General features: G+C 36.5%; 1 protein-coding gene across 6 annotated transcripts in view; it reads left to right on the top strand.

Annotated features, from left to right (window-relative positions):
* Positions 1 to 8315, top strand: part of STRN (striatin) — a 61845-nt gene extending 53530 nt beyond the window's left edge. For 5 of the 6 annotated variants that reach the window (XM_054279251.1, XM_054279250.1, XM_054279254.1 and 2 more), the window contains 6 exons: positions 262 to 383; positions 1239 to 1406; positions 3636 to 3776; positions 6044 to 6151; positions 7000 to 7086; positions 7173 to 8315. In XM_054279251.1, the coding sequence (XP_054135226.1) occupies positions 262 to 383; positions 1239 to 1406; positions 3636 to 3776; positions 6044 to 6151; positions 7000 to 7086; positions 7173 to 7342 (796 nt within the window). In that variant the 3' untranslated portion in view covers positions 7343 to 8315. The remainder of the gene's footprint in view (positions 1 to 261; positions 384 to 1238; positions 1407 to 3635; positions 3777 to 6043; positions 6152 to 6999; positions 7087 to 7172) is intronic. The other variant, XM_054279255.1, reaches the window with a different exon arrangement.
* The last annotated feature ends 5323 nt before the right edge of the window (positions 8316 to 13638 follow it).

Raw genomic sequence — 13638 nt, 5'->3', positions numbered from 1 at the left:
GAAATCCTAGAGTTTAAAGTGTGGTGTTTTTCACATTTCATGTGCATAATGATTAATTGTCCTGATTGCAGTTGTGTTACCAGATATTGTGGAGGGCATTTTTATGGGAAATCTTGTGGCATATGATTTCATTATGCAGCATTTTTGTTGCAATCCATGTAGCAAGTGAATTGTACCTCACATGGAAATTCTTAAGATTGACACTGCATTGCATGTGATGAAAATGTTAACAGTCAGTGTTTCTTTGGGGCTTTCTTCCAGTGGCCCAGTGCTCTGTGTGGTGATGAGCAGTAATGGTGAGCAGTGCTACAGTGGGGGAACAGATGGCCTCATCCATGGCTGGAACACAACCAACCCAAACATTGACCCCTATGACTCTTATGGTACGTTGCTGTCGCACGCAGCAGTGACATGATAAGTTTAGTGACAGTCATGTTATGTCACTAAAATAGTATAACTTGTAGATAATGCTTCTGTGAGAGTTTAAAACAGCAGATTGAATGTTATCTTCAATTACTTAAGTAACCTCTTGTTTTAATGCTGATACTGCTTGATGGCAAGATAAAATGTCATTTTCTTAAAAAATGCCTCGATCTCATCATAGTTTTTAGAAACAGCTAGTCTAAAGCGCAGGTTTTAGAAGTACAGGACTAAACCTGATCATTTGCAAAGTGCAGGAAATGTGTATTTTAGTGTTCTTTTCTTTGACAAATTTCTGTGGAGTTGAGATAAAAAGGTTTTATAGTCTGACACCAAAGCTGTTAATGTTGGCTAGAAACAGCTAAAAAGGCCCAGTTCAGTAAAATTTACTAGATTTGAGTGGATGTCAGCCTTGTGTCTGCGTTTTATGATTTATTTTGCACTTGTGGTAGCTTCAGATGCAGCTGGTCTCAAAGCTAGCTTCTGCATAAAAAGGACTGCTGTGGCATTAATAGCTGTTTGAAAGTGAATTTTAACAATGAAATGTGTTTTGCCAAAGTCAATACTGTCCCTTCTGCTGAAGCATTGTTTTGTTCCTTTAGTTGAAAACTGGCTAATTGAATGTCACATATGCTGCTGAAATTCAAGCATCTTAATGCCAGAATAATTAAGACTTCTGTATTGATATGATGTGATTGATCTTGGGATTTTTTATCAGTTATCTTCCAGAGGTTGGTGCCTAAACATAGGCTAAGATACAGCTATTGACTTAATTCAGATTTTGTTTTGAAATGTGTTTTGTTGTGTTTGGTTCACAGATCCTTCTGTTCTAAGAGGTGCTTTTGTAGGCCATACAGATGCAGTGTGGGGTCTGGTTTACAGTGGAGCTCACCAGCGTTTGCTGTCCTGCTCAGCAGACGGCACCATACGTTTGTGGAAAGCTACAGAAATTGCTCCAGCTCTCAATATCTTTAATGATAATCAAGGTACAGGAAATTGCCCTACAGAAAATTCATGTTCATGAACATCACTGTTCAAACTGACATAATTTTGGCTACTGAATAGAAATACTTCCTGTGCTTCTTTCTGAGTTTTGTATCTTTATGAATGTTTTTGGGAAGAGTAAATTTTGTGACCCTTCTCTGACATTACCTGAATATTTACCTACATTCAGGGGGACAGTTAAATACATCTGAAAGCCAACTGCTGCAGATGATCTGCTGATGTTCCTAGTGCCATGGAGGATAGTGTATTAACTCCATAATTCACATTCAGACTTGAGCTTCCACTAGCCCTTGCTTTTGGTTTGTCCAGAATAAAAAGCCCTTTCTTCCTCAGTGGAGGTTTGGAGTAACCAGTGTTTCATCTTAGGCCAGTGTCATTGTACCTTCCAGATTTGTTCCTTGTGCCTCTAACACAGAGATTCCAATTGAATTTCTGAGTTTGCAGATCCACGAAATCACAATAACCTAGCGATTCTAAACAGGGCTAATTGAAAAAAATATACTCCTTTAGAGTTAGTTACTGAAATGTCATGCACAAGTGAAAATCCCACTGGTTAGAATCTAATTTCTGGAAGTTGCTGTCTGTCTGAGCCAGAGTGCTCCAGAACAAGCCCATTGACGTGGCCAAACTTTCTTACAGCTAATAGTCATTAAAGACAGCTCCTGAGCTGAGACTGTCCCATGTCTCTTCAGAAATACTTTGAGGCAAAATAAACTTTGTTACAGCTGGACAGACATGTCAAATTATAGTGTAAAGCTGATCAGATATGCCATTGCTTGTTATTCGAAACAGACTGAGCAAAATAGAAACATTTCATGTATTTTAGCTTTAGCAAAACTGTGTTTCTAAAGGTATGCAGGCTTGTTATTGCCAGCTTGTCTATCTGCCTGCTTTGAAAACTTCCTGGTAGAGTTTTGGAGTTTGTTACTGTGAGTTGTTTTTGTTTTAATTATTAAACTAAGGGGGAAGGAGGAGTAGTCTTCCCTCACAGAGGCAATATAATAGCCCTAATATTAGGGCTTTTTTTTTGTATTCTAAACTGGAATGAAGCCCAGTTGTGAAATCCGAAGACTGAAAGTTCAGTTTTCCAAATAGCTTATTGATAACCTTTAACAAACCCCTAAAATATCTGTCACTCATTATTCAAGTCATTCAGATTAACCATTGTAGGCTTACCAGGAAGCTGCAGATTCCTGCTTACCAGGAAGCAGGCATGGCAGTGGTAGGAAAGGTCACTTGAGAAACAATGTGGTTTTTTCTCACACCAATCCTTTTTGGCTTTTTTTCGGATACTTGTAGATAACTACTGCCATTCCTGAGAAATATTCCTGAGGTCCTGTGTCTCAGAAGGACATTTCTCCCATGAATCTCTAGAGAGTTTACAGGGATGTGATGGTATTCCTGTATTATCTGAATCTATGATCCCACATTAGGTTGTTTAAAATTCAGTTTCTCACTCTCTGTCTTTTCCTCCTCCTCCTGACGTCTGTTGCAACTGGTGTTGTTCTTTCACATAGCAGGTGGTGAACAGGACATTTGAAGAGAAAAATTCTAAGGAATACATCCTATGCCCAAGCTTTGCTGATTTGACCTTCTGTCCTGTAGTGTGCAGATAGCTACAGTATAAGGAGATCAAATATATACCACAATAGGCAGGAGCTTTGAAATACAAGTTTATAATGCATTTATGTAATCGTACATGATGACAGTTCCAGTGTGCAAAATCTGCACCTGGAAAACTTTGGTGTTTTATTAAGCTCTGATTTTGTCTAAGTTAATTATAACAACATTAATTATCTGTCATGTCACTTGTTGTACACTTCAATTTCATGTCCTTTTACTCAAAGCAATGGAGTTTGGTGGAGTTTTTTTGAGAATTGTTGTTATAGTTAAAGGAAGGAGAAGGGGACAGGGAGTTCTTGCTTTCTTAAATTTAAAGTAGATTTCTGCACAGCTGCAGTTCCAGATACAGCATCTTAGTAAGAAAGTTGTTGATACACATGTCCAAAAAAATAAGATTAAAATCATTATCATACAGGGAAAGCTATTTAGATTGGCATAATTTATATCTTAGAATGCAATATTTCCTTTGATAATTGGGGTCCATTTGGTGTTGAAGTGCTTACTTTTTTTGTAAGGATTTTTTTTGTTTAGTTTTTTTTTTTTCATTTTCTTTACACCAACTATATCTTCTCTACATTGCTTTCTAGAAATGGGAATCCCTTCATCAGTAGACCTTGTGAGCAGTGACCCAAGCCTCATGGTAGCATCATTTAACAGTGGACACACTAGCATTTTTAACATGGAGACACGGCAGCGAATTCTTACCCTGGAGTCCACTGTGGATACCAGTATGTATCAAAAGCCCCAAACCAACTAAAGGAAAAAAAATGCTTGTTTAAGATGGATACTGTTGATAATCTTTTCAGTGCTTCCAAAGAATTAGGCAGTGTCATGAGAAGTTATAAGATGGATAATGTTAGAAGCTGTGTTCTGATATATAACAGTAAATTGTTACTACTACAACAGACCTCATAGGTTTTGCAGTAGCAGAAGAATGTGCATACTTCTGAAATAAGATAGAAACAAGCTCACACTCTGAATTCCTCTTCAAGGGAATGAGAGGAAATGCTACTCTTCAAGTAGCATGAGAAAAAACACAACTTTCTTTAATAAGGCTTTGTGATTTTTGCAGATTCAATATATCCATTTTCTCTTCAGTCCAAAACCGCAAAAGAGGCAAAAATTTAATGTTAAATTTATATAAAAATTGGGAATGTGTGTCAATTATTTTTATTTTTCTTCAGAGGTATCCATTTTCTAAGCTTTATTGCACTCTTGTCGGATTTGGATGTGCGCTTTAGTTGAATTTTCACTGAAGGAGGAAAGCAAAGCTCCAGTGAAAGAGCATTAATTCACAGGGTCTCCTTGTGATCCATATAATGCCTTGGATCATGTCAGTGACCAATACTAGAAGTTTTAGAGGATACTGTTAAGAGCCTGCTGTTAGTACATTATATTGCAATGACTTTACAAAAGAGACCAGAGTGAGCTGAAGCATAAGGGTTCATATTCAGGCCACAATGGTAAAACATTGTGTCTTTTAAAATTTTGGTATTTTTTCCCTCACTCTTAGGGATTTATGCACTGAATTGTACCATTTAACTATATTTTTAAAAAGCACTAAGCCATTCTTGTTGGCTTTGCTTGTGTGTTTTAAAATATTGAAATTACTGTAATTTTATAAGAGCAAATGGAAAGTTCCATATCTCTTCTTTAGGTTATTCCTTACTGTGCTGGGTGTCTTCTTTTAACCCACATCTTTGTTCCTGTCTAAAAAAACAGTTCTAAATTAGTTAAAGCAATTCAGTGGAAGCGACCTTTCTTCTTCCCTCCCATTTCTCCCTTCTGTTTTTTGCACCCACTCCTTGCTGTAATTCCGTAATGTTCCTTTAGGAAAAGAAGACCCTGATATGGCAACCAGCAGTCCCTGTTTAGTATCTTTGGTTATGTAACAGTACTATAAAGCTTACATGTATTTTAAAGAAATAAATTATTATTTCTACAAGAACTAGACAAGAGGAAAATGTCACCTGAAATGCCCTACACACTATTTAGGGACTCTTCTGCTCAGCATAAGCCTCTGCTTGGCATTTTCAAACCATGAGGATGGCTGGATGTGGTAAAGGTTCATGTGCTTTTAGTAATTTTAGGAGTGTTTATGAATATGAATGTGGAGTTTTTTTCCTGAATTTATACTTTCATAATTTCTAAGTGTCCTGTGGATGCTGACACTGTCTTATGGTTCAGATTTTTATAGAAAGGTGTAAAACCATTTTAATAGGAAGTGAACCTTCTATTTTGTTTGTTTTAGTAAGAATTTAGATTAAATTGTGTGAATGTTCTTTGGAAGCAATTTAGCTAAATACAGTCAACATGAAAGACAATATCTGTATTTTGATTTCCTGTGTAATGACTATTTGAGGGTTTTTTCATAATCTATGACTTTTAAGACACCTCTTGCATTAACTTGTGCATCATACCAATGCCTGGATCTCTAACCAGAAAATTCCTATACTTTTTTTCTCTGTGTGTACATATATATCTATATATATGCATGCTATTTCAGAATTACTGAAGGCTAGGAAATTTGCTCTCCTATGAATAATCGAGCATCCTTTTTTCAATAATAATGTTAATACATATACATCAGATAATAAGGGGTAGATTTTGTTTGCTTCAAACATGTTGCCTGCAGTGTTTATTTACCTGTCCTGTGTGTTATGAAGAAAGTTTGACTTGGCAAGAAGAGGAATGTGTATGAATGAGGTGTTTTCACCAGTTTTTGCTTTTACATTTTTGCCTGATGTGCCTATCTAAAACCATGTCCAAAAGCTGGACCTTATTTGGCATACATATGTTTTATGTAAGTCTCTGTCTTGTGTAGTTTGGAAAGTATTTTAGAGGAAAGCGTATAACATAAGGTGCTAGCTGAGAGTTGCCAGGATATGTAAGAAGTATTTTGCAAATCAGATTGACGACATATTTTTTTCTTTGTAGCAGTCTTTCAAAGAACTTAGTAACTTACTTATGCTGATGTGTGTGGGTTTTTTCTTAGCAGTCAGTTCTTCCTGTCAGATAAACAGAGTCATCAGCCATCCAACTCTTCCAATTAGTATCACTGCTCATGAAGACAGACACATCAAATTCTACGACAACAACACAGGTATGCATCTTTCCAGCAGATCTTAGCTGTAGCCATTGTGTAATATAAATTGTATTCCCAATTTTGTTGTGATCAGTATTACTCACACAAATGCTGAGGGATGTCAAGAATTGGATAGCCTCTGAAGCAGAAATCTCTCATCACCAGTAGAGTATAAAGATTGCCAGCTCATTTAAAGCTTTGTTGGCAAAGTGATAAGGAACTTGGATCTCTCTGTCCTTTCTTTTAGAATGCCCTATGTATGGGGTTTATAAATATTTAACATAAAATTAATCTTTTTCAAAATCTTCATGTTCTTATGTTTATGTTTCTTCTATTGATTGTCTGTATTATTTTGCTTTTGAGAGCAGGAACCTCTGGCACTCCTTTAGTGCTTCCTAGACCTCTGCTACATTTGACCCATGAGTTCTTATTTTTAACATGAAATTATTGCTGTGATTACAATAAGCTGTGATAAAACATTAATTCTCTCTGAGACAACTAACACTATCCCCTATTCCCAGGTAGTTTATGTTCATTGCTTCTAGTATGCTCAGCCCCTGCCTTCCTACCCATTCAAGATATTACCTGAGAACTCCATTAATTCGCTTAAGGGACAGATATTTAAAATGCACAGTGATTGTAGTGTCAGCGTGGCTTAAAGCAAAGGTCTCATAAATGTTGGTCATACTGCTACTGTGGTTCTTGGGAGCTGTAAACATTCAAATATCGACTTCTATAATTTTAATGATTCAGTCATGGGACAAAATCTCTTGTGTTTATATCAGCTGTGATAGGGTCATAAGCAGTGAATACAGACAACAAAGTTAATTGCAGAAAATAACCTAAATAAATCTTTTCTTTCAAAGGAAAACTGATCCACTCCATGGTAGCTCACTTAGATGCAGTTACAAGTTTAGCTGTTGATCCTAATGGCTTGTATTTGATGTCTGGCAGTAAGTACATTCAGATTTCATTTTCTTTCTCTCATAATGGTGGGAGGCATGCAAATTATAAAGAAAACTGTTTTCCCTTTCTTTAGGCCATGACTGCTCGATTCGCTTGTGGAATCTTGAAAGCAAGACCTGCATCCAAGAATTTACTGCGCATCGCAAAAAATTTGATGAGTCCATTCATGATGTGGCTTTCCACCCATCCAAATGCTATATTGCCAGTGCAGGAGCAGATGCCCTGGCTAAAGTGTTTGTATGACAGAGTGCTTCCCATTCAACTTTAGCTTTGTATATATTTAACCAGCTGCACAAAAGAGAAGAGGAGGGCATGAGTTGTTTTATCTTGCCCTATAATTCAGAGAATGTTTGTAAGTGTGTAGTTTTGCAGGGTGCTGTTTTCTAAATTGACGTTTGTTCTGGTTTCTGTGAGCTCAGCTGGTGCTGAGAGCTTGGAATCTCTCAGTTTCAAATAGTTTAAAAAAAAAAAAGCTTTTATGTAGAGGGTGTGAATTTTCGTCCAGGCAGGCCTTGGGTGAAACTAGGTCTACGTATTCTCTATTAATAAAATGGAGTACTGGAAAGAAGGGGTCTAATTGCATCAGGGAGTAGGAAAAGAGGGAAACTTCCTAGGATGCTTCTCATTGAAGAATCTTAATGTACTCAAATCACCTGGAAAAAGTGATTCAAAGTCAGTTCACATGCTCTTTACTGTATCATGTGAGAGGCACTTTGTCATCCCTTTGGTGTATGAATAAAGTAGATCTTGTTCAGAGAGCAGTAGCAGATAGTTAATCTCAGCCACCTGGCTGCTAGCCTAAGATAAATGCAATTAAAGGAAGGCAAATTACTAACATACATTAAAATGCAGTAAAGTTTCTGTTACATCTTCTGTGTTTCTCAGTAAATATTTTGTTTGCAAAAAAAAAGATATAATTTTTTAAGCCTGTATTAGCGTATGGCTAGAAACTGAGCCTTTAGTCTAAATCCCAATTAACAACAGACTGATGCAGTCTGTGCATACTGTAGTAGCAAATTTAACTTATTCAGATTTTAATGCTGATTATTCTTGGAGATCTGGCACAAGAAATTATCACAAAGCTTTCCAAAGAAGCTGTCCTACAATTTTAGCTATCAAACATTTGTCTCCTCTTTCTGTTTCTGCTAAAAAGGGTATCATTCTGGGCATTATGGATAACAGTGAAATACTTTGTTTGAAGATTAAATCTGATGCTTTGTATGAGTCCTTTTAGTGGAATAGGTGGAAACTGTACAAAGCTCCATCAGTTTGAGAGATTCTGCTACTGCTATAATATTTCCCAGCTGCACCATTTGAGGGACTTTTTACCTTGTCCACTTCACTGGGTGTATGTGCCATTGATTGGGTTACCTGAAGAATGAGTGCTTCTCATAATTACTCAACAGATGTGCTTTGTTTATCTATTCAGAGCTTCTCTGTTGATTTGACAAATAACTTTTAATCCAATCTGTTAGTCTTTTTGTCCCTTCTTAAAGGAAAGTGAGTGGGTTCTTTTCTGTTACGTGTCATCATCGGAATTATTACTGTTCATAAGCACGAAGTTGGTGTTTTTCTCTGATGGGAATGGAAAGCAGAATTTCTGCTGGAGTTGATTTCTGGTGCTGATATGAGTAGGAAAGAACCCAGTGCAACTCTTCATATACCAGCCTGAGGTTAAGACTGGAAACTGATAAATAAATCCTTACCTTTAAACTGACACTTCATAAGCAGGAGTCATTGAACGATATCAACCCCATGAGGTTTGACTATGTTGTTTTTAGAGTGCCATTTGGGGATGGGACCACATTTGAAGTTGATCTCAGAGTTTAAAGCAAGTATATTATTTAGAATAAAAGGTTGACCTGTGCTGTTTGAGCCTGCTACATATTATATGTACTGCTAAAATATTCTGGAATACCTTTTATTGCTCAGAATATTCACATATGTCAGTTCATGATATTGATATGCAATATATTTCCTTAGATAAGATTAGAACTTTTACCATGAAACAGATGACTACAATAATAATACAGATTATTTAGTTTTTATAAAATGTTTTGGTTATGATGAAAAGGAGGAAACTTGGCTGCAAAACTGAGCATTCAACTTTGTGAGAGTTTTGTGTACTTGACTTATATTCTTTCAGTGTCATTATTTTATTTCTTTTTGAAGAGAAAATTACAAAAATTTATTTGAAAAATTCTAAAAGTTATGTATATTATATATGTGTATATATATTGTAAACATGTATTAAATGTGTCTAGTAAGGGAAGACTCCATGGGTGCATTTTAATGTTTTAGTATTAAGAGTTCTCTTGAGTTTGTGTATACAAAGGATAATGGTGTGAGTATGAAATGAATGTTGTGTTTTTGCTTACACAATACAATATGTAGTCACAGTTGTTTAAATTGCTGTACATAAAAACTAATAGGCCAGCATGCTTGTTTTTAAAGACTGTCATTCTGATTACAATTGGAATGTAAGAAGTGGCTGTTCAAATGTGAATTGAAAGATGTTTCCTTCTCACTCTTGAGCTCTTGCTCAAACTGAAAAGTGATTTTTTTAAAAGCTGGCAATAGCTAGAGGATAAGGTGCCTTTAAAAAACAAAACAAAACAAATGTAGCCTTACGAAGAGGTTGTGGAATATATATATTTTTGTGCTTGTCTTCATAATTGATGTCAATGTCTTTTTACTGTACTTGCTCACATACTTGTAGGACTGCAGGGTATTGTGCATGAGCCTGTCAGATCTGAGCATCATCGTAGGAGATAAGGTTGAAAAAATTATTTAGGTTATCTAGTCCATCTGCTTGCTAAAGCAGGGTTGTAGACTTGTGCATTCTAATATTGTCTTGACCAGTGAGATTTTATATGTTCTAAAACAATTAGGCTTCCTTTTAAAGATTATTTCAATGACTGCATCTCACTGGCAGGAGGATTTATGTAATATTTAGTAGCTCTTTTTTGTAACTTCATGCCAATATTCCAAGCCATCTTTTGTGCCATTTTGCATATTTTTCCTAGTCTTTGTAATTTGGAACCTCCATGCACACCCTGGTTCCATCTGTATATTTTCATTCCTTTCTGCTTTTTTCAAGCTATTTTTAGTCTGCTTTTTTTGCTCATTTGCTTGTTTTCATCCTTTAAGCTCAGTTCTCCAGATATTGGTGTCCATACCACCATTCCACATGCATGATTTGTTGGACTTAGTCTGAGGGTCATCTATTAGGTGTGGTTATTATTTGGTTGGGTTTATCCTCTCTAACATGATGCTTTTGTAGGAAGACCAAGCTTTTGATGTCTGACAAACTTAAATCATATTTCTTTATTTATGACAACTCCTTTAAATAACATTTGAGCATTGCTGCTTTTCAAGTTTCTTCTTCACTTTTAGTATGTTATGATTCTTTTGCAGCTAAAGACCTAATTCCTGTTTCATGATTATCCTGGATCTTACAAGTTTTGAACTTCTGAGGGCACTAAATTATTTTTATTTGTTCCCCCTTTCTATGCAGTTTTTCCTGGTTCAGTGTAATTAGTAACTTTCATTAGTGCGATACATATGTTCAAAGTGTAAACAAAACTGCACCCAAGGCTTATTCTTGGAAAAAACCATTTTTCTGCAATATCAATATATAGCATTTTACCATTACTATTTTCCCCCATATCTAATTTACATGGTAATTTTTTAATGGTTAGCTCATATAATTTTTGTCTATGTTAGCCTGTGCTAATGATTTTGGTTATACTAACTAATTTAATGGGAGAATTTTCATTCCTTCTGTATGTTGAAAATTGGTCCACTAGTTTAAGTACTCTCATTTTTACTCTAATTTACTTCACTGGGCTGCTTGCTTTCACATATTTGATTCAGTTACCAAAACACTTGCACAGAATTATTTGGAGTAACTTGGAAGAAGTTCTAGATATATTGTGTCACTCTTACAAAATCCTAGTGTCTGCATTTATTTTTGCGCCTCAGAGAGAAAACTTCCACATAAAAGATTCGCTACTTTCATCTCATCCATCTTTATTTTGATAAACTGTGTTCTTTAGCAAGAAACTTGTAGAACTACATGCCATGTACTGTAGCCTATTCTTTTAGGACGTGTATTTGCAAATAACGTCACGTTAAAGCAGTCCCATGGAATTTGGTTGAGTACGTGTGTGGTGTTCACCATACAGCTTTGTGATTAGGTCATACAACACTGCTTTTCAGTTGTGAATTTAAAGTAACCAGGGATTTGTTCTTTTGAATAAATGTATGAGAGATAAAGGACTTAGTTACAGTACCCTTTCAGTACATTTGTTGGATCACAGATGTGTTGCCTTTCTTTGCCTCCTTAGGTTTTAACAGTGTAATTTTGGGGAGCATCAGTTTCTGTAAACTCATGTGTTCTTTGAGCAGCTTTTGATGGGCAGAAGTGTGAAAGCAAAAAGTTGAAAAGCAGGCAAAATGATCAGATAATCAAGTCTTGGTTTTACTAATGCCTTTCAAGATTTGGAAACATTTTCAGGCTGTGGCTTGACAGTGTGTTCACAGACTGTCTGTCCCCAGGTATCCAAGAGCCTGCTTGGTGCCTGTGTGAAATGCCTAGTCAGCTGAGATGCATTAAGGAAGAAAATGCAGCCATTGTGGTTGTCCTGTGCTGAAATTTATGGAAGTTGGTTTGGACTACACTGTGAGAAATGAAGAAATCAGAATACAATAGTTAACCTCTTCCATGTGGTAAATTGATTTGTATAACATGTGGCAATCTTTGACATGGCAATACGAGTTTTCTTGGGCAGCTGCTGTTCATGAGCGTCACAGAGATACTTAGCATAGTTCTTACTATTGAGTGGCTGAGAGGATGGAAAGATTTCCTTGAAAAAAATGCTCAGATGTTTCAGGAAGCTCCTTTTATCCATAAGGACATGAAGGTGTTGAGAATATTTTATGTGAATCTGATAACATGTTTAGTTGAAGAAGGTGACAATAGGTGAACAGTCTTGACCCTTTCATCATCACTTTCTGTAAGCTTAGATACAGAGTTATGGAAATGATTTGCCTGTAAACTGCCACTGAAAGCCTCTGCCACATTCCTACTGAGCAGCAGAGAAACTGATGGACAGCAGTGTTGGTCCATCCAATTATGTCAGGGTGTTTTAAAAAAATAACCCCTATTGTAAAATATAGTGCTAAATACAGCAGAGCAAATGAACAAACTCCTGGGGAGGGTGGGGAAGGACTAGGATGACTCTTGTTTAAATAGTCCTTGTTCAGGCAAACACTCTTGTTTAGCTGGTGGCAATGTTCCTAGGAGGGAGGATGATTTTAAGTGTGACCTTTAAAAAAAATGTCTGTGCCTGTGCTAATGAACATACCTGTGCAGGTTATCTATCCTTTTGATATGTGCTTTTTATCTTCCCACTTAAATTTCCCTTTAGGATACATTTTCTCAGAATCTTAAAATCTCATCTGCAGTGAGCACTTACTGCAGGATGTCATGAAGGACTTCTGATTTTTCTCTTGGAGTGGTTTTTTGAAGAGTGGTTGAAGCTTCAGCTTCAGCCCAGCCCTCTCACCACCAAAAGGCTGATTTGTACCTCCTTACATGCAGTTTATTTAATTTTGGTGTGTTATCTCTTAGCCTGCCTTCTGAGTTGGTTTTGCTGCTCTGTACTCAGTTGTGAAAGCTTATGAATTGCTGTATCATTTAAGATATTTTTGAGAATGTGGATTCCACTACAGAAGGCATAAATCCAGTTGAATAGTATAATTTGTGGAGCTCATCTGGTTTGTTGTCAGGAGAGAGTTGTTGTTAGACTACAAAATCCAAACTATGGCTGAGCTAAAAAGGTATTTAACAATATTATATTCTTAGCCCAACTTCTTCCTGCCTAAGTGTAGATTGTGGTATTGTGTGTTAGACTGCTCTTGCCCTGCTCATGCTGCCAAGCCATGCTGTGATCCTGGGAGGTCGCACCAGTGTTTAAACTATACCCCATGTATGTGTTTCTAAGCTGCTCAAAGCCTTGTACTGATGTGGTCCTCCAGGCCAGCCTTCTTTGGTTCCCTTAAGTTTGAATTGCAGGCTCCCAAAATTACTTCCTGCCTATTTTGAATAACCCTTGGTCCTCACACCAGAGTATTAGACTCTGGTGTTGGGAAAAGATTTATACAGCTGGATTGAAAGGGAAAGGAAAACTTATTGCCAAGCCAAATATTGTCATTATTTTTGGATTACTTGTGAAAAACAGCCAAAAACATTGTATAAGGGATAAATGATGGACTTCAAGCTAATATTTTTCCATTAAGAATTTATTTTTTTATGGTTCCTATCATCAAGATACAGTGCTTTCGAATGTAGCTTGTTTTCAGGTGTATGGCTCCTAGAATTGTTTCCTTGAAGTTGGACATTTGCAAATGTGCATCAGTTTTGAAAACTGTCTCATATGTGTTAGCACTTCTTTTGGAAATGCAAACTGAACATGCTAGCTAATGATTTCTTGTACCTTTATAGTCCAAGCAAACTGAAAAGCGCTCTTGTGCTA

The sequence above is a fragment of the Melozone crissalis genome, unplaced genomic scaffold (genome assembly GCF_028551555.1).
Source record: "Melozone crissalis strain CALT ecotype California unplaced genomic scaffold, PUWL_Pcris_2 ptg000027l_1, whole genome shotgun sequence".
In the NCBI taxonomy this organism is placed as follows: Eukaryota; Metazoa; Chordata; class Aves; order Passeriformes; family Passerellidae; genus Melozone; species Melozone crissalis.
This window is presented reverse-complemented; position numbering and strand designations above follow the sequence as displayed.